At 38.3% G+C, this 26,354-nt stretch overlaps 1 protein-coding gene across 3 annotated transcripts in view; it reads right to left on the bottom strand.

Annotated features, from left to right (window-relative positions):
* Window positions 1-26,354, bottom strand: part of zbtb46 (zinc finger and BTB domain containing 46) — a 93,152-nt gene that overhangs the window by 15,342 nt on the left and 51,456 nt on the right. For all 3 annotated transcript variants that reach the window (XM_038271388.1, XM_038271390.1, XM_038271389.1), the window contains exon 4: window positions 8,934-9,215. In XM_038271388.1, coding sequence (XP_038127316.1) covers window positions 8,934-9,215 — 282 coding nt within the window. The remainder of the gene's footprint in view (window positions 1-8,933; window positions 9,216-26,354) is intronic.

Below are 26,354 nucleotides of genomic sequence, written 5' to 3'. Positions count from 1 at the left end.
GGAAGATGGCACCATGTGTGTGTTTTTGGGAGAGCGTGCGCTTGTGTTTGTGTACAGCAGTGAAAATGCATGTAAAGAGAGAGGGCTTGAGGATCCTCTGTTGTGTGGAGGGAAATCATTTTGGAGAAGAGCCATCTTGCAACTTACTTGAACACTTTTTGCACAAGCTGGGCAAAGTATGACTACACGGAGCATGTAAGATGTTTACCAGTTACAAGTAAAGGCACGCTGGCTGAAGAATTTAGAAATTTAGTCCACACAGTAGCTTTTCTGGAACATTAACATCACCAACAGCTCACAACACAAATCAAGTGCTTTCTTTTCATTTTGTTATTGTCACAAGATAATGTGTTGCAAGTTGTTTCAAAGTGTATTTGTATTTGGGGGGGAATGTCTCCAGAGCTATGCAGATGGTTAGCCATTAATTGCCCTCCTCTGCACAATGGACAGAATCACACATCCATGAGGTTTGATTCCTGGAATGTTAAACTACCACGCCTGACACTCCCTACTCCTACTGAGTGAGCACAAATACAAGAGCTACAATCCCTGTCCTCCTTCTCTCCCACCCCAGCAGAGGCAGAGGGAAGAACCTTAAGAGCGGGGAAGAGGAAGCAGAGGGGGAGCGCAAATGAATGAGCTGCAGGTGAGACGGAGCAGCTCATTAACTAATGGTGTTCTGGCAGCAGACACCTGTCAGAGAAGCGTAATTATAGAGTAACACCGTTAGCCGGCTCTAAAAGTCTTGCCGTTTCACAGAGTTAAGTCAAACTTTGGTTACTGCGTGAATAGGTCATCTAATTGGACTGCTGTCCTGCTACCAGATATACAAGAATTGGAGGAAAATCAGTTTATTGACAGAAGTGTGTCAGCTACAATAGTTAGCACCAAACTTCCCTTTTATCTTTCAGTTCCAGACTCTAGCTTCTAGCTTTTTTTTTATAATTTTTTTGCAGGTCCATTCAATAGGTACTTTTTAATGAGAATAAACCTTTTTTAATGCCACTAAAATGTATCTAAATATAGATAAGCATTTTTTTTTTAAATAGGACAGAGGTATTGACAGATGTGAAGGCACTAAATCTAAATGTAGACTAGCACAACATTAAATTTCCATTTTTATCTATTTATTTATACAGCTGAGATCTGGTTCATATTTTTCTTATATATAAAATACTTTTTTCTTTTTTTTTACTTTCCAGCATGAAATTAGACAAAAGTTTTGGGGGTTTTAGGTCAGGTAGGATTACCACAATTATATCATCTACCAAAAGCAACCATAACTAAACTATTTATAGAAGTGTCCTGTTGAACTTTCCTCAGAGACATTTTTTTTTATATACTTCTTTCTATTCTGTTAAATAAATTGGGGAAATCCATATGATTATTATAATATTATGGCTTCCAATAGATTTTTTTTAACAAGAATTCAGTAAAAATTAAAGGGCCCCACTCTGGATTTATGATACACCTGAAACATAGTCATCTATTTTATAAAAAAAAAAAAAATCAGCAAAAACAACAGCTGGATATATTTTGACAACCACCAATCAGTTTTTTTTTAAGAGTTGTTTTAGATGCCTGAGGGGAAATCAATCAAGTATAAACACCATGGGGATGTGAAGATGTCATACTGCATTCGAGACGAGAACATGTGGTGCAAAATGAGCACAGCAACAGCAGAACAAAAGAGAGGACCTTGTGAAGAACTTGGCTGAAGTTGGCAACAGTGTTATTCACAATGGAAATAAAAAAGTTTTTATCAAAATTGTCTGAAATGCCACTCAGGTAGGAAGAAGACAAAACCTACATTAAAAAAAGCTAAATGTATTCAAGAAAACTTTTGCTGGAAAAAGGAGAAAGCTTGCTAACCTGAGGACGCCATCCCAACAGACCAACACGGGGTGGCAACATTATGTAATGGGGGTTTTGTACTGCAGGAGCACATCAGCGCAAGAGTTACAGCTTGATCTTTCAATTAATTAACTTTCCTAAACACACCGCTATGTTCATTACAAAGTTCCTTATGGACAAAGTCAAGGTTTTGGTGTAACTGTGCCAAACATCTATCCAAAATCTTTCCTGCAGCCAAACATTTCCTGAAAAAAATAGGTTTAGTAAACACTATGTTTAAGGTCTGATATATATAATGCCATTTTATTTTAGCTTTATAATGATTTTATATGATTTTATCTCAAATTTGTTTTTCCCATTCCTGTAATTTATAAAAGGTGTGTGAATTAAAAATATATTTGAACAGTTAATTCATTTTATTTTTCTGTATATGATTAGCATTTTTGGGAGAACTGATCAGGATCAATGCTTATTTGTCTTTCAAAGTCTAGTGTCCACTAATCATCATTACATAACTGTTTGCTTTGGACTAGTTCAGTTAATAAGTTATTTTGTTTTATTTTTGTTATGTTGTTTCTGTTAAGCACATTTTTTGTATTTTTAGTCATGTCTGAAGGGGTCTTAAAAAGAAAGAAAACAGTGCTTTTTACGGATTAGAGAATTTTATAAAAAAAACAATGTGTAAAGAACAGAAATATAATTAAACTAATTCAATTCAAAAGTACCTTTTGATCCCAAAAACGAAATAAGGTAGAAATTCAGTAATATTATGCACAGAATAGAAATCTAGTCCAAAAAATTTCTTATACACGACTGAATTTGACTACAGGCTGTAGGAGCATGCTGACCTTATAAGAACTTAGTTCTTTTACTCCATCTGCCACTAAAAGGGGGTTAAGACTTACAGGGTTCTAAGCCCTAGAAAAGCAGCTCTCTGAAGTTGAATATCCTGTTATAAGTAGCTAATTGCCTAAAACTTCATAAGTTTGTTAGCAGAAAAAGGGCTTAAAGTCATCTTGTTAGCCAAGGCTTCCTGAAACTTCATTCTCTTCCACAGCTTTGAAATTAGATGTAAAATAACCAAAACTGTGCAGCGTAGAGATACTGGGACCACACTAAAGTGCCTTTTCTACTCCTTTATCTGATGAAGAAAAAAATTTTCATTTTTTTGTTCATTTTATGTTTTTGAGTAGAACAATGCAGACTAAACGAATCATATTATAGGATAATGATGAGTTCAGAAGAAAAACTTACATGATAAAGTTAATTTAATGTGGAAAACATTTACCTCAGACCCTTTTAGTTTGAGATTAACTCAGTATTGAAAGACCACTAAATGTTGAACCTATCCACTGTCAAATTAGGAGAAATGGAAGTAGCTGTGGAGAGGAGCACTTTTTAAACCATGCTTTAGGTAGTTAAGTTCTCAATGACACTCCTGAGGTAATATCAAATGGTATACTCTCACTTCTTTGTAAGTGAAAGATTTAATTTTCCTGCATCTTTGCTGCTGAAATGGTATTAATGGAAACAATGAAAATATTATTCCTACAACTTTATTTTTATTTGTTGCTGTTCTCAATTTGTCTATGAATTGGTAACCCAGATAGAGAGAGGCATCGTGCCCAACAGTGAGATCTTTTTAAGTATTGTACTGTTTGGAAGGGGCATCAGTCACTAAGAATGTTTTTTATCTGTTTGTGAAAATGCTTTCAACTTTTTTTTAGTGCAGCTCTATGAGTGCAACTGATTGCGGTCTGATAAAAATCGATTTAGCAACTTGGAGTTCAAATTTCAGCAGCAGATTTAGGTAATTATTATCACAAATTCTGACATCCAATAACTTCAAGTAAGTCCAGGAACTTTCAAAAGTTTGAAGAAAAGAACACAGCAGGTTACTTAAAAGAAACCCCAAAACTTTTCTGAATCCAATTCTTCCTATTGATATCTAAAATATGAAAGCTGCTGCTCTTTCTGTCCTCTAGAGTTTAAAAAGAGACTTGATAAATGTATCTTGGTATGTCAAACTAAAAAAATTTGCCACTGAAATACACCCAGATAATTTTTGTAAAGGTACCAGTTTTACATGCAAATATTGTGCATGCTGAGTCCATTTAAAAAGAGAAGTTGATGTGTGGTGATGAGAGATGACACTTTAGAAAAGTTCAATATTGTCAGTATGATCTGTGCAGTTAATTGGATGTTCTTTGCAGCCTGTACACAGTGGCAGCGTGGACAGGTGCACTAGGATGGTCCGACACGATCCATTGTTAGACACCGACTCCCTGACACATAGTAGGGTAGAGGGGCTTAATCCCAATGACCCTAATTGGATTTTAGAGACTGATTGACAGGCAGTCCGGTTCTACTGTATTTTTGGCATTAGACATGTAAGGAGGATCTAGTCCATGTCCCATGCAAAGAAAGCAAACACAAAGGGCTTTATGTTGGAATCCCATGTAATGTAAACAAGTCGTCAGCTGGTACAGATTAGAAAGAATTAAACAGAACAACACAAACTGTTTTTGTCAGACTAGGTGTATGGATCCCACACGAAAAGCTGATTTTATGGAACAATGAGAGCAAGAAAAGCTCTGTATCAAAGCCTTTTGCAAAAAATTCAAGTCTCTCTTAAATTGGGGCAGGTGACCTTGCTCTACCTCCACTCTGCCCAGATCAATATCTTCCCATGATTTAAAGCAACACGGTTTGATGCTCCCCAGATAAAGTCAAATGAGGGCCAGAAGTAAGAGAAACAAAAAGAGGAAATCCAGAGCGGGAAGGAAAGGGTGAGGAACGAGTGTTAAGGTGGGGTGAAGGAGAAAGAAGGAGGGAAACAGAAGGGGAGGGATAAATGTACATCAGGGCTGTTACACCCAGGAGTGAAGAAAAGGACGATAGAAAACTGACAGTAGAAGGGGGGACTGGAGCTGGATGGTTAGAAAGAGGGAGGGAGGGAGTGACAGTAGGAGCAGTGATCTGTCAAAGCAGGCAGACTTCTCCTCCGCCCAGTAATCTGAGGTACAGTGTTTGTTTATCCTCTGTCCTCATTTAGACACAGGGACAGACCTGGGGTGGGAGGGGAGGCTGCTGGCCATCTCAGCAAGCCCATTTCCCCAACCCCTATTGTGTAGCGAATACAAAATAGTGTTTGGCTAACCAAAAAAAACCCTCCCTGAGGTTTCTTTGGTGACAACAGAAATACAGATATAGGGCTCATTCAGAAAACTTTCCCATGCAGGGAACAAATGAGCAACATTCTTAGAATTCTCCAAATCTTTTATTCAGATAGTCAAGGCTGATTGTAGCTGCAAAATCCAAAAGCATAATCCAAAAACCTCTGGCTGTATTTTCTGAGGCTTTCTGTGCTGTGACAGCATCTGATTCTCTTCTCTGAGCCAAACATCTTAATCCCACACACTTAACACTTGCACAATAGAGGGGATGCCAAGTGACACAAGCATGCGAGCGTGCGCGATTATAGGTGTGTGTATTTGGCCTATTCAGGCTTGGCCTGATCTTTTATACTGTAAGTGAGTGGGGTTCAGCTCAGTAGACGCAACTGGGCTTGGAGTTGTACCCTTTCTCTGCTTTTCTTACGCTTACAGAAAACAGGCAGAACTCAGAGGACAAAAGATCCAATTACACGGCAGTAACCGTGAAAGAAACAAATCCTGAAGTTGAGCTCGCAAAATGTGCCCACGCGGACCTGGGCTCCAGCGAATATGTGCTCACAGTACCACACACACACACACACGTTATGTTCCGCTATCCTTATGGGGGACTTTAAACTGACTTCATTGATTTCTACTGTGTGGTCTAACCCAGAACCAAACAAAATTCATAATTTCTATATTCCTGTTTTGGATTTTTTTTGGATATTTTCTAACATAATAAATCACAATTTTTCACAAATGTATTTTTTAAAGTTTAATGGATTTATGTATGTATGCAAACCGTTAAGCAGTTGTATACAGGTGCCCAATGGTGACAGCAGATCTAACATGTACGCACTAACTGTAAGGTCTCCTCCTGCAGAGCTTCTGATGCTCAAAGTAGTCTCTCATGGAGCTCATTCTCTGTCAGTTTAAAACCTGTGACCAACCTCAGCATGTTTAAGAAACATACTAAACTCTGGCTATATCAAAAAATGTTATGTTTTTATCTGTTTTTGCTTAATATCTATGATTTTGCAAATGTTGTCAATATCATGTTTTAACCCTTTATAGGGTAAGTAACCGTTTTTGTTCCCTTGCATACCCCTTACAAATGGTGTCCCTCCATCCCTCAGTGAGGTCTAGAAGCACAAGATCTATATCCAACCATTCAGCACAGATACTGCTACATGGCTGTACATCTTATTTGATCATTTGACCAATTAGATGAGCCCTTGAATGATATATTGAAAAAAAAATGAATGAATGAATTGAATGAAAAAAAATGTTAACAAGTCAAGAAAAAAAGGGAAAAAGCTCATTGAAAAGATAAAAAGTGAAGGTAAAAAGTTAATAGGCCTAGTTAACAATTATATTTAACCTATAAGCACCATCATACAGGCATGTAGTTTCATTCAGCTGTCTATGCTATTGTGCTTGTTTCCTTTCAACTAAACCTATTAAATAAAGAAGCGCTCAATAAGTAGCAAAGAAAAACATTGGAAAGAAGAAATTCTCTTATAGACAAATTAAACACTTAATCTGCAGGTTATTCCTGTGTAATAAACATGATAAATATATGGTTTAGTCAGTTATAGTTTGGGGAAATAAGCAGATCAACAGCTATAACAAATATAGCGTAAACATAAATAAACCAATCAAGTTTGGTCAATCTTTTCCCACTTTTTGCAACAGCTTTTTGATTTCACTTTAAATGGTGGGGACATTGATTATTAAGAAAGAAATTAAGAAAGAAAGCCGGTTATTTGGCTTTTTAATTTGGTATCCTGTATACCAGAAAAACAAACAAACAAAAAATATTTTAGGCATTTGACAAACTACAATTTGTGGAATACCGAGTTTGACTATTTTTCTCACAAAGGAGTAGAGTTTGCAATCAGCTATCAGGACATTGGAACAGCAGGGCAGTTGAGATTTATATATAAATATATATAAAAATTCAGTGTTTTGACATTTTTTAAATAAAACTCATTAGTTTTTGTCAATATAGTAATTATAATATTAATATATATTTTTTAAATAATAATTGAACGTTACTTATCGCACACTGGAGAAATGTACCTCAACATTTCACCCATCCCCTTGGGGAGTATAGGGCTGCCACTGTGTGGCGCCCAGGGAGCAGTTTGGGGTTAAGGCTCTTTGCTCAGGGACCCATAGTGCAGGCTGTGGGGATCAAAACCAGGTACTTCCAACCTTCTCAGAGCACAAGTGCATTGCTCTAACCACAAGGCCAACACCATTTCCTTACACACTTTCTTTAATTTTGCATAAAAATATCTTCTAAATTTGACTTAAAATTTGAAGATGTATCATAATAATCACGGAAACCATTCAGTACAGAAAAAAAAACAGTTATAACCTTTTTTCCATAACAATCAGCTTCAGAGTCATCTATTGGTGAAATGATTGAAAGTTTGAAGAAACAGGATATATGTATTGGTAACTTACAATAACATATAGAGTAGACATGCCTGAGTTTTGTTGATGTATGTGAGAAGTGATCAAAGCCCCAACAGCTTGACATCTCCTCAGGGTTGTCACAAGCTGGGTAATGGTGTCCCATCCTTCAACCAGCATTTGTCACAAGTTAGCCAACATGGTCGCATTGGTCACTGTGGGATTAACAACACGCTCTGATCCCATAACTGCTCAATGGCATTAAGCACACAACCACTCCTGAATTCTAGAGGTTGTCTCACCATCACACTACCTCACCAGAATGCTGATTAGTAATGGGAGCAAACCAGATATCAACATTTCCTGCACCATGCACAACTTTATACACAGGCATTCCAATAGAAATAGTAGTAAGTGCAAAGATATGGTCTTAAATAAAAAGAAAGACAAGATAAAGATATCCGTACAAATTGTGCAAATGTTATATCTACAAATGGGTTATAAATGAATTGGGTGAACATCAGATCTAAAGTGGTTGAAATATGGGCATCTTGGCACATTTGTTAATTAAAACGTAAGATTTTGTGGTAATATGCAAGTTTAATGTGGAACAATATGAGCTAATGACTATTTGAGAGGCTATTATCTTGGTTTATTTGGTCTCTCTGAAGTTCAGTGGCACAATCACTGAGAGCCAACAAAAAACTGCTTGAGAAGAAAGTAAAACATTCTCTCTGCAAGAGAGAGCTTTGCAAAATGTTCTCTCACTTAGTCACTGCTCAGCAGTCATGTCACAAAACAAAAACATTGAGATTTAACCCAGTCAACTGACTGAAGGACATTTATAGCTGTTAAAGACATTATTTAGATACAGTGCTTTATAAGTTTCACATTTCTTAAAGTGGATGAATAAAAACAAAATAAACATGATGTTCATTTTTCTTAATAAAACCCTGCAAAGTATTGTGTTTGTACATAAGCATCCTGAGTCATTATATATGCATATAGCATTATATTTTGCTAAAGTTACAGCTCCAAATCTCAATCTGTCCTTTCCTGTCCCAGAGGAAAGGTCTCCCATAGCATGATGCTGCCACCACTGTGGTAAAAATGGGTTTAGCGTACACAGGCTTGTCCTCCTTGCTCTCTAATGTTCTATATCAAACATTTTGAGGCCTTCACAGAACCACAGATTTTTAGAAACCAATTGTTGCACAGAATTTTACTGAGTATCAAAATAAAGGAGGATCAGTACATATGCATGCAACACTTTTCAGTATATTCTTTATCCCTTATCTTCAATGTCTCATAGGATGTGCTACCTCGTGTTGGTGTGTCACATAAAACATTCACATGAGACATTAAAAAGACTAAGTAAAGTTCTAGTGATATGAATGCTTATAAAAGGCGCTGTCCATCGCTTTGAAGGAAACATGTAAACTGGTGTGGCTCAGTTGGGTGTAACAAGCAGTGTGAGTAAAGTTCCTGTAAATAGATACTTACAGGACAGGGAGTGTCCTCCTTTGGGCAGGTACTCATACAGCAAGGGGTTATCATCTCCCATCATCTCAGCCCGCAACGACAGCAGGCTGTTCTTACTCATGAGCGCTGCCTTCAGATTGGCTACGGACGAGATGCCTCCGCCTCCCGCTCCTCCGCTGGCCTCCTCCGATTCGTTGGCGCCCAGGAAGCCCGGCTCTGTTGTAAGAGCCTCTTCCTGCTTAAGGAAAAAATCGAGGCGTTCGCCACGGCTGTCTGAGCTGTTCGGTTCGGTCACGTCTGCCCCTGAACAGAAAATAACACAAAGGTAACAAAGGATGAGTATGCAGATCTGACTCAATTACTTTTGAATTCGTCTGAAAAAGAAACGTAATAATGTTTGATGTCTCCCACAGAAAAGGGATAATTAATTTTGAGGGATTACGTGGTTCTTCACTGGGTGAAAATCCTGTCAGAGGATTAATAAAGCTCATAAAAACTACAATAAAGTTGTCACTTCGGCAGTTTCAAGGTTTTGACCTGATGACTGAAACAGCTGTGCAAAAATTCAAACCCGAAAATTCAACATTTATACGCAGAGGTTTTAGCAGCGAGTACCACAGCTCTAATTCATTTCCCTTACTGCTTGACTCCCTAACATACCACATCATTACCTGTCGACAATAAAAACCAGGAGATCATAAAGAGACGGTGGAAGAGAAAGAGAGAACAGGCAGACACAGGCGTAGTGTGTCTGTTGCGTCTGCATGTGCCCATGTAGCCATCAGAGTCACTGAAAGCAGGGAGATGCTGACAGCCGTTTCACTGTGGATCTACAAAACTGTCAGACCACATGGCTAACGACAGTTCGACAAACACGCACACAAGATTTTACACACTAAAATACTTTTAACGTCTCCTAATTGACATTTCCCTGATGCAAGGTTGCTTTCTTTTAGGGGAAAAAAAAACAAAGAGGCACATCACCGGCTTCGAGATTGTGAAGGAAAAGATTGTGTTCATCTAAAGCAAACACAGACATCTGAGCGCTAATGTAGATTTGCCTTAAAGGGGGGGTGGAAGGTTGTGCATAATGATATGTGACTGTTCTCTGCAGAAGGTTTAAGACATTCTCATAACAGCGCCTTGCTAATGTATTGATGAGCTGCTTTCAAACGAAACAACTGCAAACTTTTTCAACTCTGATCAGTCTTTTAGATGACAGGTAAAACCTCCAATAAACAGGTAAGCCAGGTGTCCTTCTACCTAAGCACTACGAAAAATCAAAGTGTGGTGTGCCTTTTATTCAGCCCAATTTACTTCACTGCTCCACATAAAATCCAATTTAAGTAATTTCTTCCAGAACCCAGTAATAAACTGACTATAACAAAACGAACATCCTAATATGTGGCTGCTTCCCTAAACTCACATGTTGGGGAAAAAAACTCCTTTAGTTATTCTGAAGGAACTGCAAAGGTCCACATCACAGGTGGGTAATGCTTTCAGGACAACTATAAGGCTATGAAGCTGCAGAAGGGAACAACAGAGAAAAGTTTCACCGAGAATATGAAACCACACAAAGCTTAGAAAAACTATAATAAACATTGTTATACTTCTGCCACTCCAGTGAGTGACGCAGCAACACCGCTACATAAAAAAAAGGAAGATTAGAGAAGAACGACGAAGGAAAGGGAGAAGAAGCGAATCCAAATAAATTAATATCTGCTGAAACTGAACCTTAACTTAAAAGTTTGCGATTAGCTGTGTTTCTATTACAAAGTTATGTCGATATACTGCTAAATAAAAAAACATGCACATTTTCACAATTGTGGTATTTCCATTAAATGGCAAATGCCATTTAATGGCATGTTTCAAACACTGCTCTAATGGGCGCCATCATCCTCCAACTACTTCCAGTCTACTTCTTCTTCTTCCGCAGTAAGGTCCATATCACAGGACTCGTGTGATGTGAAAAAGGTGTTTCCATTTCATTTGTGCAAAATACAAGAATTTCAATATAACCAAATAAAATCCTAATTTAAATTAAAAAAAATATTTTTTTATCAAAAACCAAAAGTTTTTTTCTGAATTGCAGTGTTTCCATTCAACATATTCATTTTCGTAGTGTACAACTTGCGCAAATAGAGTTTTTTCTTCTGTCTAACAAAAACAGCAGATATTGCTGCTGTTTTAGTTAGCAGATGTAGAGGTGAATCCTACACTGGCTCACACACGCAAACCTGCCAGTTTGTTGCCATTTAAGCGGTTTAGCCTGTCCACATGAAGGCTATGCCTTCAAACTTCCCCGATCTGGTTTCTTGGGTTTCAAATTATGTTTGTTCCGCTGCCACTTTTTGCCCATGCTGCCAAAAGTAATATCCGGTTCCAATTAAGATGTTGGTCAAAGGATCCAGCCATACTATTTACCTTTATGGAGGAGCCAATTGAGGTCCGATATGCCAAAAAAGCCTCATAGACCTTCAACTAATGATTTGAAGCTTGGCTCCAAAAAAATCTGCTCAAATCTAATTTATATTGTTAGTTTTTAGGTTAAAATGATTGCCAGAAAAGACACGGTTGTATCATCAACGGCCTGCGCTCCTCCATTCATAAGAAGTAGGGTTAGCTACACAGGGCAGAGCGAACATGTGGAAGGTGCTCTCAGCATCAAAAACCAAACTTTATTTACATGCACAACATTGTATGCTGTGTGAAAATCACAATTCACATTACAGTAACAAACCATCACTGCTGTAAAAGTATGACATCATCATGTTATTGGGATAATTTTCTTTAAGTCAGTGAAGCTGGCTAGAATTGATACAAAAATGGATGGAGGTAGATACAAGAAAGTGCTGGAAGAAAACCTGCTAGAAGCTGCAAACACACTCACTGTTCAGGAAAACGGTCGTAAAAATACAACTAGAGCTACAAGCAATGGTTTTATTGATGAATTACAATGGGCCACTTGGAATTCAGGCCTTAATCCAGCTCAAAAAATGTGGAACCCTTTAGAGTTGATGTTCACAGATGCTCTCCTTTCAGTCTGACTTTTTGCAAAACACTTCAGTCTCTTGATCCAGAATAAAGCTGGTAGAGAAATACACCCAAAAGACTTGGGGCTACAATGGTAGCAAATATGGATCCACAAAGTACTGACTTTGGGGCAGTGAATACAGATTCAACACACTGCTTTACATTCCTTTTTGTGGAAAAGTTGAACACCTGTGTGATTTTTTTTTTTTTTTTTGCGCAACTTTATAAGCATGTATGACTTGTTTTTTGGTCTATCACATGCAACACCTTCAGATCAAATAAAATAATTGTGTTCATTGCATAAAAGAATGCTGATATTTAAAGCAAAACAGGAACAAACAAAATGTATAGAGAAACACCATTTTAATAAAGGAGAGATCAACGGAAATAGACAGGAAATAAAATTAAACTGGTATTTACAATTACACTGAACTGAGAGAAAGTGCCTGTTGTGCAGCTCAGAGCTGCTTCCCATTGCAGGAGAAATCAAGGGGTTCAAGGTGACAAAAATGGTAGTTTGCCTGCACGTCTGGAATACCGATGGGTCTAAGACCTTCAGACACACAAACACATGCAATCTGTCATTTTTCAGGTTGGGTATAGATATGACACTCCGATCAGATCTGAGGATGGAAATCCTTTCTGTATGCACCTTCATATCTGCATAGATCTGAGCAATCTAGAGATCTAAATCAGATACGGCTACCAGAAGGAGATGAGCTGTATCAAAAAAGAATGACATCCATGTAAATTTACTGAATTCACATTGAACTATCAGACTCGTTGGATGATAGAAAAAGATATAGTACTGAAGGAAAAGAAAAAAACAGGGGGCCGATGGAGGGGAGAGCAGAAAGCGGGGGAGTGGAGCAGGGGAGGACGCACAAAAAACATACTTCCATGCATCCACACACACAAGCACCCCCACCTCACCTGCACTCACTCCCACACAAACACACAAAATACCCACAAAGTTAATTAAGAAGGGGGTGTAGGGGTTGGCGCAGGGGGCACAAGGTGCAGGAATTCATTAGAGCTCTGCCCCCTCCTTCAGTGGGCAGCCCAGCAGCCACAGGAGTCAATCAATAACATAGATCTGCTGTTGGCCAACAACAACAATTCACACACATACACACAGAGCAAAGGGAGACAGACAATTGGAGGGAGAAAATGCGAAGGAGGCAGAGAAAAGAGCGTCATCTCTGACCCCCATGTGTCCCTCCACTCATCTATTTATCGGACCACTGAATGACCTCTGACCACTTTTTCCAGCATCTTCTGGAAACATACATCCACAGATGGAACATGTCTGCCCTCCTCACAGTTATACAGTAACAATAGATCAATCACAAGATATGCTCACTGTAGACTTATTCAGGAAAAACGGTCACATCATTAAAACTTGTGATAGAAGACGTCTATAAATCTGGACATGTTTTACACGTTCATGAATGACTTGAAGTAGTCTGCAAGCAACGTTTTCTTTTAAGATTACTGTTTAAGAATACAGGTATGAAGGACCAACTCTGCCATATTTAAAAATAAATACAGAAATAAATCCTTCATAGTATGAAGGACCAACTCTGCCATATTTAAAAATAAATACAGAAATAAATAAATGCTCAATAAATGTATAAGCATACAATTAATTGCCAACAAAAAAGTGAGACATAAATGTATATAACTGTTAATTAGCTTCTTTATTTATTTGCCTTTGTAATATTTACCTTATTTATTTTTCTGTCCTTTATAATCTTCAACTTTATTTTTTAATTACTTATATTTTTAAGTATTTATTTATGTGCATGTTATTATATTTTTGTCTGTTTTATTCTTCCTTTGTATTTTTTTACCTTAGTTATTTCTTCGCCGCTGTTTATTTCTCTCTGCCCTTTTTACATTTCTCTATGCCCTTTTTACATTTCTGTATGCATTTCTATCTCATTATGCAAATGAGGAGGGGGTGTGTCCTAGAGAGTCAACTTCTGCTCATTGGTTGGCTTGGCTGTCCATCTTCTTAACTCACAGAGCTCAGAGTACTAAGTTAAATGTTCTCTTTTCCGTTGCTGTTGTTCAATAAAAGTACGTTTTAAGATCATTTGAGGCGAGAACCTTATACTTTTAAGCATCACCATATGGCCCATTCACAGATTTAATGCGTAATTTAAAAGAAAATGTGACGAACTTGAGAGGACAGCGGCACCAGCGGAGCTCCGAAGCTGACGGCAGCCAGGTCTAACCACAGCCCATCTGCAGCGGCCCTCTCTCGGCATAGCCGTGTGTGAAGCATGTTGGTTAGCATTTTACTACATCGGTCGAATCTACAGGAGGAGAGTCTGATGTCGAGTCTGAAGTCATTAGAACTTGAGTAGGGACTTTGCCAAACTTTGCCAAATACAACAAAAAATCGCCATCATAGCCTGGCTATAGACCTGGCTGCCGTCAGCTTCGGAGCTCCGCTGGTTGCCACGGTCCTCTCAAGTTCGTCACATTTTCTTTTAAATTACGCATTAAATCTGTGAATGGGCCATATGGTGATGCTTAAAAGTATAAGGTTCTCGCCTCAAATTATCTTAAAACGTACTTTTATTGAACAACAGAAAAGAGAACATTTAACTTAGTACTCTGAGCTCTGTGAGTTAAGAAGATGGGCCGCCAAGCCATCCAATGAGCAGAAGTTGACTCTCTAGGACACCCCCCCTCCTCATTTGCATAATGAGATAGAAATGCATAGAGAAATGTAAAAAGGGCAGAGAGAAATGTAAAAAGGCAGAGAGAAATAAACAGCGGCGAAGAAATAACTAAGGTAAAAAAATACAAAGGAAGAATAAAACAGACAAAAATATAATAACATGCATATAAATAAATACTTAAAAATATAAGTAATTAAAAAATAAAGTTGAAGATTATAAAGGACAGAAAAATAAATAAGGTAAATATTACAAAGGCAAATAAATAAAGAAGCTAATTAACAGTTATATACATTTATGTCTCACTTTTTTGTTGGCAATTAATTGTATGCTTATACATTTATTGAGCATTTATTTATTTCTGTATTTATTTTTAAATATGGCAGAGTTGGTCCTTCATATACAGGGGCATCTCCTTAAATATATATAACTTTACTTAATTAAAAAATGTCAAACTCATACATATTCATTACATGGCAACAGGAGTTGATGTTTCACAAGGTGCTGTAAACAGAGATATTAAAAGAAAGTTAAGTGGAAGGAAAAAAGTTTTGCAGAAACAATATCTTTTCAAGAGTTTGGTTGAGATTTACAGCATGAAATATGACTGAATTCAAAACTTTAATTCAATTCAATAAAAAAAAGGTATTAACACCAAAGGGAAATTAAATTAAAGCTTAATTAAATTTGTGAAATGGTTGTTATTGTCTTAAAACATTCTTTTTACTAAAATCGTCATCCAAATGACAAAAAAAGCCTGAATATACTATTCTACATGTAGAGAAAGAATTTTATATTCATTTTTAAAGAATTACAGAAGTATATGTACTGTATAAAATTATTCAAATATGCTGAGGTGCATCTAGGCATGGATACCCTCATATGAAAAGTTGGGATCCATCCAACCCCAAACAGGCTTTCACAATGCTTAATCAGAATGTACCCCAATATCCCCACTCACATGTGAGCTCTGACTGGCCAATGCTGATGGCGTTTTTGTTAAACATTGTCGTGCTCGGTTGGATGAAATCATTTACAGCACTAGAAACAAGTTGCAGCTAATCCCAAGCCTCCATCCTGTGGGTTTCATCATCCCAGCGCCTGGTTTGGTTTTCGTTGAGGATTTAAAGACATGCACAATGCTGCATCTTTCAAATTGCAATAGGTTTATCTGCTGTTGGAGAGACACTGTGGTTACATCATTCCTTTATGCACAATATGCTCAGTGTCAGGAGACAACCTATGAATTTCAATAGCGGGAGATATGCCTTTGAACTACATGGTCAGATCCCCAAAAACAATGACATGTTCTTCATCTTTTCTTCCCCTTCTCACTTCTTTTCTTCTGTTTTTACAGTGAAGCGGTCTCTGTACAGTGGAAAGAATTTTCATTTTCCCCTTCATAAAAGAGTCCGAATAATTTAGATTTCTGCTTTCTGAAGAGATCCTCCGTTTAATTTGGTTGCCATGGTAGCCGGGCACCCTTGGCTTCAAAATTTATACTAAATAAAACCCCCTTTTTAAAAAGGAGAGACAAATATGTAGTGATGGTGGTTCTCTTTGTCAATGTGAGGGACGCTGTAAGCTATGTCAGAGCTGAATGTGAAAAAAGAAGGAAAGCGACCAAGAATAAAAGATGTGTGTGTGTTCAGCTGTACTTTATATGTGTTGCGAGGAATACTGAGCGAGTTATGGCGAATGGATAGAGGATGCAGTTTTATATGCTGTGGTTGGAGGCTGTACTGTATATCACATTGGTGCATGTAAGAGGGAGGGGTGGTGTGTTGTTTCATTGAGACGCTTTGAGGCAGTAAAAAAGGAGGTGAGGAAAGGCCTGGAAGAGGAGGAACGGGTCAGCCGGCCCAGTTTGACCTCTGATCCTCTGTTCTGGTTGTGTGATCTCAATGCTGTTGTGTGAGAGAGTTTCTATTTTAACAAAAACACAGCCTCTGATGGAATGACCCCTGAACATACATGCATGTAGTAATTTTACACACAAAGAGGCAATCGTCATCTGGCTTTTTAATAAGACAGGGAAAATGGACATTAAACAAGTTAATGTTATAATACATAAATATATTATGGAGCTATTTAAATGAAATACACACAGAGCATTGACAATAAACTGTGTGATGCAAACTTACAGCGGAATGAGATCATGTGATGATTTTATAAATGTGACATAGTGTGTGGTTGTTCATACTTGAAAAAGTAGACATCTTCTTTAAGGTGTAATATGTCACCTCTTCTTCTAAGGTGTAAATTTAGCCTATTCTTTTAAATAAACTTTGAAATACTGACGACTGTAGTAGCACCTTCTAGCGTTTTGATCTTCTAAGGAACAAGGAGAATATTAATCCATTCATCGCTCCAAAAATCCAAACCTCAATGTTCCTACCTTATGTTTTTTTGGGCAATGCTACTGAACAAACATGATGTTTGTATATACACTAAAGAGTTAAAATCTGGTCTCACATATGACATTTTTTGAGTATTTCACTTGCTTGTCCTAATTTTACTCTTAAAGAAAAATGTATTTGACCTTTTATGACCAGAAGATGGTTTGATGAGCACGCTGACACCTCAGTAGTTCAGCGGCAATGCATCTATAAGCATGTGGCCTGTTTTCCTGAATTTACTTTGGGTCAGAAGTTCCCACACTGTTCTCTAGATGGGACATCAAGCTTGTCCATGTTACATTTTTTCAAGATGGAGTTAGTGGATACTCAGAAGAGATTGGGGTCATGCTCAACTCAGACACTGATGGTAACTCCATGCAAGGTGACAAATAACAAAAACAAACATTGTTAAGCTATGAGAAAAACCAGGGTTTTGCATTTCTGTGTTTTGGCCACAGGTGACAGTTTCAATTGAAAACTGTAGTTTTAAATGAGCTTCAGCTTTCTTTTTCTTCAGCAGTGGAGACTGTGCAGAAAGTAAACTAGTACATTGCTTTTGATGGAGAAAAAAATCAATCTGCTGATTCCAACACTTCTCCAAAGTTCCTTTTAGAAATCATAGATATGTTTAATACAATAGTGAAACAATGGTTTAAAACAAGTTCTTTCCAATTATTTTGCACTGCTTTCAGAAGATGTTTTATAAATACTGACAGATTTGTTTTGTTTGCTGCTTTGGACCTGCTTTTAATTATGTCTCCAATGCTTATTTCTATTGTCATTCCTGTTTGTTGCACATAAATTAATTCAAAAACAAAAATTTCTTAGATTTTTAATGTTTAGATTACTTGGGGTTTTGGTGTGACTATCTTGCCACAAAGCCTATTAGAAAAAAAAATAAGTAAATGGATTATATATATATATATATATATATATATATATATATATATATATATATATATATATATATATATATATATATATATATATATATATATATATATATATATAATCCATCTACTTTTTCAAATCAGCAGAGACAGTAGCCAAACACAATGGAGGGAAGAGGGTGGTTAGGCAATGAGTTACTGAGGCTTGACGACCACAAAAGGTTGTTAGAGAAGAAAGCAGGGCCCTGTGTGCATGTTTGTAGGGTGAGTGCAAACAAAAGAGAAAGACTCTCACTGAGTATATTTGTGCGCACATGTGTGTGATGATGAAAGACAGAGAAAGAAGTCTTGCCCCAAGTTGTGTGGGTTAATGGCTCGGGTAGCCCAGGGTTAGAAAGGGGACAAGATTCCACTGTGCTGCACTCGCCATGTCACATCCTGTTTCCGACGTCTCCACTTTATGTTGGGAAGAACATGCGTCTGTGGCGCATTGGCTCTAGAGTGGACGAGGAGAGAGGAGGGAAGGTGAAACTTGCTTCCTCAGCATGCCAGAGTTTGAGAGGGTAAAAAAGTAATTTCAGCCGAGAAGGGGGAGTGAGGCACTAAAACAGCTCAAGAATTCAGAGGCAATTTAAAAAGCAGTGTGGGAGAGGGGAATGAAAAAAATGTCGGGTTAAAAAGGAGGGAGGATGGAAAGTAAAAAAGAAGGCTGTTATTCTCCTCTCCCTCTGTTGTTTTTAGGGACTAGCCGGGCCACAACCTCCTGAAGAGATAGGGAAGGGTGGGTGGTGGTGATGGTGGTTATGGTAGGGAGGGTGAGCATAAATCAAGCATGGCCTGAAGGCTTCAGAGGGAGGGAGGGACAGAGGGAAAAGAGCAGTAAAGGACAGGGGAGAGGGATACGATGGTGCTGGTAGTGATGGTGGTACTGCTGCTGGGGGCTCCGAGGAAAAAAGAGAGAGTGTGGGTGGAGGGGAGGAGAGGAGAAGAGAGGAGAGGAGCACGATTGCAAAAGTGGTGGGGCGAGAGGTGAGCAGTGGGGGGATGGAGTGTGGGTGGATGGGTAAGTGAAGGGGAGGCAAGGAGAGGTGAGGGGGAGGTTATAGAGGGTGTGGGAGGGAGGGTGGTGTGTAAAAGGACTTTTACAGTAAAACATGCTGCTAAATTTGAAAAAGGCTTTTTGTCTCAGTTTGAATCCATGTCTACATTAAGGTGAAAACATGTGTTATGAATATGTAATCCGCAGCCATACAAAAAAAATATAATGCACTTTGACCTTTTTAATATTTTAGTTTTATGCCAGATCCATTTTTTTTAGATAGACCAGTATAAAGTAGCATAACATCTATGGAAACCAATTCCTAGTCTCAGAAGCTACAGAAGGTAAATTGAGCTCAACTTGTAAGAAGCTCTGGTTGCAGTTGGCAGGTAGGGGGGAATAGTAAACGAGAAAATGTGCAAAAAAGTGACCAGATAATATCAAAATAAAAAGAAAACTTCTACACTTATGGGGACAAATCCTACAAATTCATACTGGACTCTCCATCCCCAAGGTGAAAATGGTGGCAGCATTATGGTGTGGGATTGCTATAAATCTAAATTACCTAACAGCTTTATCGGAGAAGAAACTATTATAAAGTATTGACTAAAAGCCTATAAATACATGTGCATGGAAAACCAGTTTGATTGAGAACCACATTTATTTTTCAGGGGGGAAAAAATCATATATATTTCAAATTATATTCATTCCTCATTAATAAACGACTGTTCAAGCAGCAACATTTGTTGCTTGGTTGGATTGGCTGGTTGGGCATTCCACTGTGTTTAGTTTGGTGAACTTTCAACAAGGGACTGCAGTTAGAAAATAACTTAAATACTTAATCTGCATTGGTGCATCATCTTGTCACGTTGATGTTTGAGCTGTACACTGAAAACTGGGAAAAGAAAAAAATAAACCCATTCTTTCTATCCAAGAACAGTAAATAATTTTCATTTAGACGGCTGTACTTTTTAGTTATTAAACTCTTTACCCCATTCAGAGACTAGATTCCTGTTTTTCATGCAGTTTAAGTGCGTCATCTGATCAGGATGTAGTGAATGTCTTCTTTATATGTAGATGATCATCCTGACAAATTTCTGCTCATTAAGCTGTAAAAGAGGGTCATCAGTTGCCAAAAAAACAAAACAACCAACACGTTCTCAAATGACAAGAGAGATCTGCCCTTTGCTTCAATATCTGACAAAAAAAATTGACCATCCATCTATTTCTGAAAAGTAAGGCAGTGTAGTACTGACACAAATCTAAAACCTCCAGGAAAATGAGCTGCAGAATTTACATCCCACACCTACACCATCATAAAGAGGGATGTAGAATTTCCTGAGTGAAATAAAAGCCTTTTGTAGGTGCAATGTTAATAATTAACCTGCTGGCTGACCAGACTTTTTCTAATTCTCCTAATTAGTCAGAACCCTTTATAAGTCTTGTATATCTTACTGCTTCAGTAGCCCCTATGTGCTGTAAATCACTCGGTCAGCTGTGCTTGATGTTAAACGTCGAGGTGTGAGTTGAGCAAAATGCGGACTCCATACTGTATCAAAAGGGCTGTACATCACGGCAGTTATATTACAGGAACTCAATCTGAAATATTCTGCAAGAGACAAATTTGCAAACTTTTGGAATCCATTTATTTTCCCTTCAGGATTAAGTGAGTGTTTGATTATTTTCGTGGTTAACCAATTTCCCTTTCACAAACTGATGTGGTCTGGTCTTTTATGCTCAAGGAGAGCACTGTAAGAGTGTAAAAAGCTTAAAGAGAACACGGATCTCCTGGTTGCAAGGCAACCGTGATAACTGTGATGTGAAAAATTGCACCAGGAGTTTAAACCCTTTGTGCTGTCAAACAATTTAATACCAAGTAAACCTTCTTGCTGATTTTCTTTTCTTTTTATTTTACCATGTATACAGTTCTACTTGCAAATGCAAGTGGAGTATTAATAAACACTGAGGGAGCATTACTATAGGCATGGATTTGGTTACTTTTAAAGGAAACAAAGGACCTGCAAAGACAAGAACATGAGCAGGAAATTCTCTGCTTGGCCTAAAGCTGCAATTTGTTCCCATTTTGCTACCTGTGTGTTTAAAAACGTAGGAAAGAGGTATTAATGTACTGTAACAATATAAAGGGGACATCATGTCCTTTCTCTTTTTTGAAGAAAATGTTTATGTCAATTCTCTCGCTGAATATGTCAATATAAAAGCATCAATTCACAATTGAAAACCAAATTCAAATATTGTCTGCTATACCGTTTGCATGGGATTAACTGATACCTTCACTGCCGTGTTGTCTGAGGTGCAGCTACACAGATCTGTAGGATTCCAAATGTGTTGTTTGTATGTCGTTAAAGAACTGCAGAGCTCAGGAAGTAGAATTTGTTCTGTCTAAAAAGAACCTGTGGTTTCTTGGTTTATTTGGTGATTAAACTAAATGCTATAGTATCAATGCATAGAGAGCTAATGCAGGATGTGTGATGGGGTTCATGTCAGATTTACTGATATTAGCATTTTCTGCTTAAATTTCCTCTATGGTCAGAATGCTAGTATACCTCTTCAGTTTGCGTCATCGTAATGTTAGAGAATATCACATTTTTGCAAAGCTTATGGGTTGTGTACGAGTGTTATCAAATTTCAGGTGCATAGGATTCAAATCATTTTTCCAAAAAAGGTGATTACTCAATGGGATAGTGCTTAAAGTGTGACTATGATTCAGGAAACCAATACTGAAATCCTGGTTGTGTCAGGAAGGACATTCCGGGTGTAAATCTTTTCCAAGCCTTTAAACAAGTCATTATTACTTATTGTAGTGACCACTGAATGTGGGAACCAGACGCAAGCACTTTGTTTTTTCCAATAGCTTCAGTTGATTATTCCAAGTGCAGAAAAACAGAAATAAATACTCAGGGTATAATGCATTTCGAATTCAAACCTGCTGCTGATTTAAAGCTAAATATCTGGTTTACCTGTGTGCTAGGAAACTAGTTGTTCACCCTTTAAAACATAAAGACTAAGGTTTACAGATTACTATTTACCTTTTCTTTGTTTGTTTTAATTGGATTTACAGAACAAGTGGCTTTAGAGTGGAAGCTAAACAAAAATACACACAAAAACTTATGTATAATAAGAAAGGAGATCCTTACTTGAGTATTTCACTTCCAAATACCGGTAATAAAAAATAAATATGCCTCTCCAACACTTATAAACACAAAAAAATATAAATATATAAAATATGTAAATGAACAAAGTCTGCAAACACATGAAGAGGCTTATAAGTCCTGACTGAGCTTGGGTCCTCCACCTCCCTTGCTTTGTGGTGCATACTTTAGATGCTCTGCAGCGTGTTGTCTTGATAAAGTCTTTTTCTCCTCACCACTCATAATTCCGTCTGCCTTTGCAGGAAACATTTACTCATGCCGGCACAAGCAGATTTAGGTCATTTAGGAAAACAAAGTTAAAACATTTCACATAAAATGAACAAAGCATAACCGAACTTACTGTGAAGTTATGAGTGGATTGAGGTGTGCTGAGAACAGCCAGCTGAGTTCCAGGAGAAGCTAATGCTAAATGGAAGCAGTTGGGCACTGGACCAATGCTCAGACTTTTGTCCTTACGTATTTCAACAATTCCCAAATTTCCACCCAAAATTCATGGCTGCATGTGATATTTAAATCAGAATTGCAGAAATATGGTGATGATCATGCTCCTGTACCTTGCAATTTGATTTTGATAAACATAAAATTTCCTCTAAATCAACTAACTTCCACAAAAGTATTGTAATTTTAAATGATATACAACCATAGTTCTCCACATGTTTCTGTTTTATGACATAAACGGGGAGTAATTGTAACAAAAACACTATTTTGATTGAACACTGGCTCAGTAAGCGAAACATTTGCGTTCAATATTAATTAGATACTAACGGTCATTTTCATAACATTTAACTATATATAATAAACATAACCTGAGATGTAGTAAATCACAACAATATGCAAAGACATACATCAACCCTTAAATTACAAAATTTAAAACATCTTGACACTTTTAACTTCGTCACATTTTCATAACCTTCTAAAAGTCCAACTTTCAAACCTTGACCCTTGCAGCACAAAGTAGACATTGATAATAGGCCATCAACCCAAGAACCCCATAGAAAGAAGATCTGCCCTTTCCTGCAACTTTTAGATGTCTCTGTTCCGACCTACCTGACTTATATAGCGGACTCGCCTCTGATCATGTCACAGAGTCTCTAGGGACTGTTCTAAAAGTTGCGACAGCAGCCCTTGAGGAGTAGAGGTTAAAACCCCAATGCAAACCCTTCACATGTCAGAAAAATCTACCAACATTTCCACCTTCAGCATGTTCCAAGCAGCTTTCATATACAGCGCACAGCCTTCTTGTTAACTGCTTCCTTGTGCTTTCACACCCGTAATGAATTGTAGAGATATATATGGTCGGAAATCCACATTTCTTTTAAATAGCTTCTTACATTTCTGTGATGTCTCTCGCTTAATTTTTATCAAATATCTTGCTTTGAGTGTGACAACAGCACCAAAGAGCGCTTCTGATACTCATTATGGCAGCACTTACAATGGGTGATATCCCTGAATGGAAAGGTATCCGGTTTTTCTTTGTCTACTAGCACTCAGTCACCAGTCAGTGCAGGCCGAGCTAAAATCATCAAATCGCACTATCATTCGATTTCTTGGTACATCACTAACTATTGATTTATTTGATTGCCTTAGTGAAGCAAGGAGAGCATCACCGTTCGTAGAGTTAAGCATTAGTTTCCTTCGCCTATAAAGACATATTTTAATTCCTAAAACTAACAGAATATGTAACTGGGAATAACTTGTTAGAATGTTAAAGAGGTCATTAGAGAGGGGGCTCTAAATTAATTTGACTACCTCATCATGAGTTACTAAAGAGGTCATAAAACAGGCTTTCTTTAAAGTTTAGGTGTTTAGTTTCAATGAGGTGACATAAAAACAAAACCTGTACAGATTTTCACAATTAACCACCTTATTGTGGACAGCAGCTAAAGTGAATAAGTGAATGAGTGAAGATGGGAGGGGAAGAAGAGTGGGTGAGTGTGTGGGGGGATGGAGGATTGCAGGGCTCAAGGTAATCTGGGGAGTTAATGCAGCTTAGAGGGACCGAGACGAGTGGGAGGGAGGCAGAGAGAGGCAGAGAGGGGGAGTGATGGCAGTTAGAGAGAACGAATATAAAAATAATAGGGTCAGCAGGGAAAGAACGGGAGCGAGGAATAAATGAAGATGTATCAGAAACAAAAGCCAAAGCTACGAAGGGGGGAGAGGGGGAGGAAGAAAGGGAGAGAGGGGAGAGTAAAAAGCTAGAGATAGGAGCATGAGGCAGGAGATGGGGGAAGAGAGGGTGTGGGGTGTGTGTGAGATAAAGAGTGGGCTAATGAAAGGTAGGGTGAGGCTGAGCAGCGAGCTGGTGGGTAGGAGGGAAGTCAAAGGAGAGAAAACGACACAGAGCGGGGGAGAGGTCTGCATGGGGAAAGAATGCTGGGTGTGGAAGGAAGGCAGACACGCTGGGCTTTGTGCTAAGAGCAAAGACAGAACGATTGAGATATTAAGAGAGAAAAAGGAAAGTTATTTTCTGGCTTCTATTGCAGGGGAGGACCCAGTGAGCGAGCCCAAAAGCCCTGTCCGACTCAGTTCTGGGTCGTTTTAAGGGTGAGGTTGGACACAAAGCGGACGGATAATGGAAAATAAATGAGGAAATCAACAAAGACTCTGAGTCTGAATGTTACAATGAGCCTGTGATGTGTGTATTAACACTCTTAACTCACACTGACCATCTAAACAACTTAACTGTAGTTGGAATTACAGCTCAGAGGGAGCTTATTCAGCAACGAAAGACAGCAAATGTCATATTTGTTACTCAAAATTCCCATTATTCAAGAATTAATCTGATGTACCAAGACAAGTTTTGCTATTTCTTAAAGTTATGAATACAAGAAAATGACATATGCAAGTAAATATGGAGTGATACTACACTCCTGTCACATACTTCGAAGGGTAAAAATAGTCCCGCCGGCAATTTTTATGCTGGAACTTAGATCAACCTCTACAAAATAATTACATCTTTTTTCTTAGGTAGCCTATTGTGTATACTGCCAATACTGCCTCTAGCATACACTCCTAATGAAAACATTTGTAAGGAATGAGTACACTCCCATAAAATGTAGCGTTCATAGTGTCTATATAAACCCAACAGATATGGGGCACAGATACTGTATATACTTTGCTTTGCTCACTGCTAAGAGTAATTTTAAATAGACCAATTAACCCATTTTGTTTGTTTTTCGTTTATGGGAGGAAACTCTTGTACGTAGAGAGAAAAAGCCACTTAGTCACAGTGAGGGGGTAAAAAACCCTGGATCTGAACCCTCTTGGTGACGGTCAGCAGTGCTAACGACTGGGCCAATCTGCATTGTGTCAGTATACTCGGCTGACATCTCTTCAGCTGATAGAATAGATGTTTACTGTAATCCAGTTTAAACCGGCATCTAGCGAACCCTCACATAGAAGTGATTGTAGGCATGACTTATATCCTTAGTTCTGCAGATATTTTATGAGGGAAACAATTGATTAGTAGATCAGCTCCCCCACCTATAGGGCCGTCTGAGAAATGTGCAAAAAACCCAACACATTAAGACTTTTTCCTAGACTTTTACACTGAAGCCTCGGGTTCTTTTGCAGAAAGAAGGCAACCAGTACAAACGGTTCCCTCACAAACAGTCAGTGTCACTCTGCCCTGTCCACTTAGGGACACACATTGTGAGGCAGAGAGTTGTAACTTGCTCTCAGGAGAACCTGGACGTGCTGTCTTGACTGCCTGGTGGCCAGAGAGGCTACTGCCTCTTTACCCTCGCTTTGCTCATTTCTCCCATCTCTTTACATTAGGACTGTGTCTCTCTGCGCTTGTATCCCTGGCAACCTGCCTCCAACAATGGAGTGAGCTCTGGCCTCAGCATGGGAGGAGTACGGTGCCATGGAGAGAAAAACCCAGGGGTAAAGGAGATGGAAAACTGGCAGAGCAAAGGGATGGGTCACACCGTTTAGTCATGCACACAAGTGTGGGGCACGAGGATATCGCAGACGGTTCAACGGGAGAAAGAAGTGAGAGAGATGAGATGCAGATGAGCTTGCCAAACCTGTGCTGGGTGCATGCTAACTGGTCAGAGATCAGAGGAGACCTGTATCAATCTTGAACTGAACAGATCTTAAGATGAGGCAGGAAAAAAATTGCCTTTACCACTTAAAAGACTAGGCGATGTTTTCAGAGGTTTCAAGCCAACAAAACAGAAGGTCTCACCACATGCAGCCCTTATTGCATAATCAGATTTT

This window comes from Cyprinodon tularosa, unplaced genomic scaffold, assembly GCF_016077235.1.
Source record: "Cyprinodon tularosa strain WSP-4 unplaced genomic scaffold, ASM1607723v1 ctg8, whole genome shotgun sequence".
Lineage (NCBI taxonomy): Eukaryota > Metazoa > Chordata > Actinopteri > Cyprinodontiformes > Cyprinodontidae > Cyprinodon > Cyprinodon tularosa.
The sequence above is the reverse complement of the archived record's forward strand: the minus strand, read 5'-3'. Positions and strand labels throughout refer to the sequence as shown.